Source organism: Anopheles arabiensis, chromosome X, assembly GCF_016920715.1.
Source record: "Anopheles arabiensis isolate DONGOLA chromosome X, AaraD3, whole genome shotgun sequence".
Lineage (NCBI taxonomy): Eukaryota > Metazoa > Arthropoda > Insecta > Diptera > Culicidae > Anopheles > Anopheles arabiensis.
Window position 1 is genome coordinate 15,514,981 of NC_053519.1, and position 6,000 is coordinate 15,520,980.

The 6,000-nt window shown below is 46.5% G+C and overlaps 1 protein-coding gene across 1 annotated transcript; it reads left to right on the forward strand.

Annotated features, from left to right (window-relative positions):
• The first annotated feature begins 3,016 nt into the window (after positions 1–3,016).
• On the forward strand, positions 3,017–5,601 carry LOC120905598 (cytochrome P450 4c3-like). The gene is made up of 5 exons (XM_040316545.1): positions 3,017–3,269; positions 3,745–3,860; positions 3,931–4,210; positions 4,299–4,368; positions 4,440–5,601. Exons 1-5 carry the CDS (start codon positions 3,017–3,019, stop codon positions 5,365–5,367), a joined length of 1,647 nt encoding a protein of 548 aa, XP_040172479.1. The 3' UTR covers positions 5,368–5,601.
• Positions 5,602–6,000: the final 399 nt, after the last annotated feature.

The window sequence follows — 6,000 nt, forward strand, 5'->3', positions numbered from 1 at the left end:
AATGTTGTATAGCAGGCGGTAATAACGCCCCCCCCCCCCCTAATTGCACACTGGTCCGATTTACATGAAAACGATTCAAAAATATATATAAACGATCTATTCTCAACCTGATTGAGATCTATAGTATATGAAAGTAAACGTAATATTAATCTTATGCAGTACATTCGTATCTTAAAATCTTAAAAAAACGTAATAAGCATGCTACCAGACAACCAAAGTATTCTAGACAGCGTTTCCCCTCATCATGTGACAGCTGATTTTGTTAACATATACTTTAGCTTTAGCATATGGAAAAGTATAGTGATGCTGTATAGGAATCGTATGACCCATCAACATGCACAATATGGGAACACATATCATGTAGTCTGAGCATGGTTGCAGCTGGGGAATTGTTATGACAGATTGAATGGAGAAGAAGAAGAAGAAGAAAAAGAAAAAGAATAAAAAAGGAAATGAACAAGTGGAAGTAAAAGAAGGAGAAGGAGAAGAAGAAGAAGAAAAAGAAGAAGAGGAAGAAAGAAAATACGAAAAAGAAGAAGAAGATGAATAAAATGAATAAGAAGAATAAGGCGCAGAAGAAGAAGAAGAAAACGAAGAAGAAGAAGAAGAAGAAGAAGAAGAAGAAGAAGAAGAAGAAGAAAATGAAAATGATACAAATTAGTGAAAGAAAAATATATAAGAACATTATGAAGGAGAAGACATATTATTATACATTTATCACTTAAGTAACTGTCATGTAAAGGTTCGGATCTCATATTTATAAAAAATATCTCAATATTTGCTTTTAAAAACACCTCACACTTACATATCAAAATTGTCAAAATACAATCATTACGGCAATAAAGTGGAAAACAAGCCATCCCAGTAGTAGTATTTATATAAATACATCCCACCCGTGATTTAAAATAGAAAACAAACCATTAAAATTCCTTTACAAAAGTAAATAAAACGGTGAAAAACAAACAAAGCAAAAATCATCGACACGTTTCAATTGCGAAAAACCACCGACACGTTTTACAATAAAAAAAACCCACCCACCCGGAACGGTGGAAAACACTAACGAACCATAATCAGCGCCCGCAGAGGCCCGAAGATAAGGAATTTGGATTTTTCCTACATTTTTTTTCGCGTCAATTTCCACACCGTTGTATCACTCCGACACATCAGCCGCTCGATACATACCCACCGGGCACCAGCACTCAGAGATCGCTTGAATACGCGCTTGAAAAAGAACTTGAGTTGGCGAAATTATTCAAGTGATCCGTCGGGTCCCGAAGCCGAAGCAAACCCGAAGCCGAAGCAAAACCCGAACGGGGGTCTGCACAAACCTTCGTTTTAATAGCCCCCTCCCCCTTTTTTGCCAGGATTTCTTTCCAAAATGATACAGTGCACAGAATTATATCACAAGAATTCTATTTATTGAATTTAATACCATTAATCTAACAAGTTTCACAAAAATCAAAAACACATGCACTACGAACACTGAACTTAATTTCACATTAACGCACATTAATTCAACACACACTTTCCACACTCGCACAGTGAATAAAATCACAAAATCGTCACAACACTTTCAGCTCTTCCTCGATGTTGCGCCTAGTTCCTTTCGCTACACTGTACGGGCCACCATTTCGAACACTACGACACAGCCACAGGCTTTGTTGTCTCCGTTCGCCGTGAAACACTCATGAAATGGAAGAAAAATGATATTAATTAGAAGGGGGGATGTTGGTTGATAATTTTAATCACTTTTACTTACCTTAAATTAGAATGATCTCCATTTTTACGGGGTTTATCCGCTGACCACCAAGAGCTGCAACACCACACAAGCACCAACCTCACTGGACTGAAAGTAAAGCCTACTGCGTGGATGTGTGTATGCGCTTCTGCCAAGCCAACAGCGCCGTACTGCGTGTGTAGCCAAGTGCGTGTGTGTGTATATTTGCACCACTGGACACAGAACACAAATCTCACCGCACAGCAGAGCGTGTGTCGCCAAGTGTATGCATGTGTGTATTTGCACCACTGAATTCTGAACGTCCATCGCACCGCACCACACAGCGTGTATCGCCAAGTGCGTGGCTGTGTGTAGTATCACCGTGGACTGCAGAAAACTGCCTGCAATAGAACAGAGCGCTGGTGTGGCCACATGTGTGCATGTGTGTGTGTACTTGCTCCACTGAAAGCCGGTATCGCACCAAATTTCGGGTGTCGCCTTGTGCGTGCGTGTGTGTTATTGTCACAGCACACTCGCTCATCATTTTTTTCATTTTTCGCTTGAGCCACTCGATTTCGTTCTTCGCTGATTTTGGCAGCGCACGAAGGGGGTTCGGTTTCAACTTCCAACAACAACAACCACACGAGGAGGCTCGGGGACACTCATCAGGGGAAAATCGCTCAAATTAGAGCGAGAGACAGATAGAAAAAGTGAAAGGTCAATATAAAATCTTCGGCTTTTGACCGTTGGGTATCCACGCGAACGACTGCGACACCGACCACGGCGTCACCTTCACACCTCACAGCGGCACACGTTTGCCTATCTGCCACGAGGGTGTGCTGCAACGCTTGGCGGTGCAGCCCATTAATTGATTACCCGTCCGCCCGGTTGCGATTAGCATTTAGCATGCATGAAGAAAGTGTGAAAAATTGCATCTGTGCTATCGGACTACCAGCCCCGAAAATTGCCTAATTGATGTGACTTTAATTAACGAGGTGAGTCTGATACGCATACGCTTAGCCAGATGTGGAATGGCCATTTTCTTGGTGGCAGTTCGCAGAGCTGTGATTTTCGCTCACCCAGGTGCATGAGATGCTAATGACCATTATAATTTTTCACTCGAATGAGCTCTGTGGTGTGTGGCGGGACCTCGGGCGGGAGGCGCATAAGTGAAGCTTGTTTGTATATAAGTTCGCAACGGTACCGTCTTCCCGTTTTAGTCGACCCGTAGTAGCAAGTGTGGTGCCACCCCCGTTAGGGACGAAACACTCGTTGCGTTTAGGTTGTTGGTGCAACGTCATGGCTTACGGTGATTCTGTGCTGCTTGCCTCCAGCATCGGAGCAGGGTCCAACAGCTGGACCAGGCAGCAGTTTATCGAGAGTGTGCCGAAAACTAGCGTGCTGCTGCTGCTGAGCTTCATCTTTATCGTGTGCTGCTTGGCAGCGTACCTGGAGCGCTATCGGCGCTTGGTGCGACACATCAACTGCATCCCCGGCCCGGCCACACTGCCAATCATCGGCAATGCTCTGCTTATCAACGCTGACCGCGAAGGTACAATCAATTACAATCAAACGGTGCTGCTACGAACATGTGTTAGCTGAGAAAGAACTTAATTTAGCTCAGATGAGGAACAGAAATGATAGTGAGTCCTATACAAGTGCTTTGAAGTGTTTCATAATAGTGACCATTGCAAAATGTGAAAAAATTCTAATAATTTGTATGCTTCTGCGTACTGGAAACTTAAATGCCCTTGTGAAACGCTTCGCAAACTTACGTTGCATACCTTTAGGCGCCAAAAGTGAATAAAGCGTTTTATATCAAATTGATTGTGTTATACTGTATAACAACCGATATTACAGCGATACAGAAGGCAGGAATGATACGTTATTGATTAAAATTTTAAATGACTAACAGTGCTTTGAACTGATGAATGTTAATTTTGTGGTACAATAGAAGCGTTTGTGCACTGGAAATACTCAATTATATTACCCCTTTCCTATTTTATAACGATATTTCATGATTTTAGAACTGTTCAATCGCATCATCGCATCCCGCAAGCTGTATGGACGCCGCCAGGGTATAACGCGCATCTGGAACGGGATGACGCCTTACGTGCTGATCTCGCAGGCGCAAGCAGTTGAGGTAGGTTTCGCTCGAATGGACTGTACGCTCCTAGCCACCAGCTAACCAACTAAATTGCCACACTCTCCAGAAAATACTGAGCAGCACCAAAAACATTGAAAAGGGTCGTGACTACGAGTTTCTGCAGCCCTGGCTCGGGACCGGGCTGCTGACGAGCCCGGCCAGCAAGTGGCAGCACCGGCGCAAAATCCTGACGCCCACGTTTCACTTCCGCATACTGGCCGACTTTGTGGAGGTGTTCAACAAGCAGGCGACGGTGCTGGTCGAGAAGCTGGCAAAGGAGCTGGACAATGAGGCAGGCTTCGACTGTGTGCGCTACATCACGCTCTGCTCGCTGGACATCATCTGCGGTAGGGATGGAGTGTGCATCACAAAAGCGCGTTACTAATGATTGCCGTTTGTCATGTGTGTTTCCTTTTCTCTCGCCCTTTCCTCCAGAAACTGCCATGGGATGTCCCGTGTACGCACAGCGCCAGTCCGACTCAGAGTACGTGCGGGCACACGAGAAGTAAGTTTCCGGTCGAGTCCGAGTTTGTCAGCGCATCATTAACCCGGCACGCGCTTATCGCTTATTTGCAGAATTGGAGAGATAATGCTGAACCGGCTGCAAAAGCTCTGGCTCCATCCGGACATCATCTTCCGCTGTACGCGGCAGTACCGGGAGCAGCAGAAGTGTCTCGACATCCTGCACCGGTTCTCCTACCGCATGATCACGGAGCGGCGGTCCATTATTCAAACTGGCAGCGTGGTGAAGCAGGCCAACACGGAGGACGGGCTAGATGCAAACAACAACCAATGCGAGGGCACCGGGCGTAAGCAGCTCGCCTTTCTCGATCTGCTGATCGAAGCGTCCGACGGTGGTCGGATACTGTCCGACACGGATATACGCGAGGAGGTGGACACGTTTATTCTCGGCGGGCACGATACGACCGCGACCTCCATCTCCTGGACCCTGTTCCTGCTCGGCACGGACCCGACCGTCCAGGAGCGGGTCGTACAGGAGATCGAGTGCGTGATGGGCGACGGTGGCGAACGGTGGCCAACGATGCGCGAGCTGAACGAGATGCGTTATCTGGAGGCGTGCATTAAGGAAGGGTTGCGGCTGTACCCGAGCATTCCGATCATTGGCCGGCGGCTGACGGAGGACGTGCGGCTGGCCGACCATGTGCTGCCGGCGGGAACGAACGCCGTCATCGTCGTGTACCAGCTGCACCGCGATCCGGCCGTCTTTCCCAATCCGGATCGCTTCAATCCGGACCACTTTATGGTGGATGCGTCGTCGTCCGAAAAGCCGCGCCATCCGTTCGCCTACATTCCGTTCAGTGCGGGACCGAGGAACTGTATCGGGCAGAAGTTCGGGGCGCTCGAGGCGAAGGCAGTGCTGGTTGCTGTGCTGCGGCAGTACCGGGTCGAGGCGGTCGATCGGCGCGAAAATCTTACGCTGTACGGTGAGCTGGTGCTCCGGTCGAAGGATGGACTGCGGATACGCATAACGAAGCGGAAGTAATGTATACGATGTGTGCTGTGTGATAAGAGTTCTATGTTGGACAGCAATGAGAGGGTCAAGAAAGAATAATGAATAGACCTTTCACCTTCAGATTACAGAATCTCATAACATGGACATACCTGAGGGTAGTCTGAGCTATTTCAATGCAAGACAGGCGATCGATATCGTATCTTCATTTAGCTATTAAATTAAGAGCTGACTACAAAAACACAACAAACTCACAAAAATGTTTTGATGTAGAATAAAGTTGAATCTCCAATATGAAATAGAACCTAGAAAATCCGTTAAAGTATTCATTCCGTAAGTTGTTGTAATGAGCAACCTTGTACGGTGTCCCATCTTGGCTGATCTTTCGAACTATTATCCCGCAATATTGCCGGTCTGATGGTACAGTCGTCAACTCGTGCGACTTAACAACATGCCCGTCATGGGCTCGAGCCCCGATTGGTCCGTGCCCCCGTATGTGGGACTTCACTATCTTGCTATGTGTAATCAGTAAGTCACTGAAAGCCAAATCCCAATAGTAGTTCAGGCAGGCTTTGACCTACAACGGTTGTTGTGCCCAAAGAAGATCCCCCAATATTATTTTGAGGATATTCTAGAAGGCAAATCTATAGCTTCTTGTCAAACTTC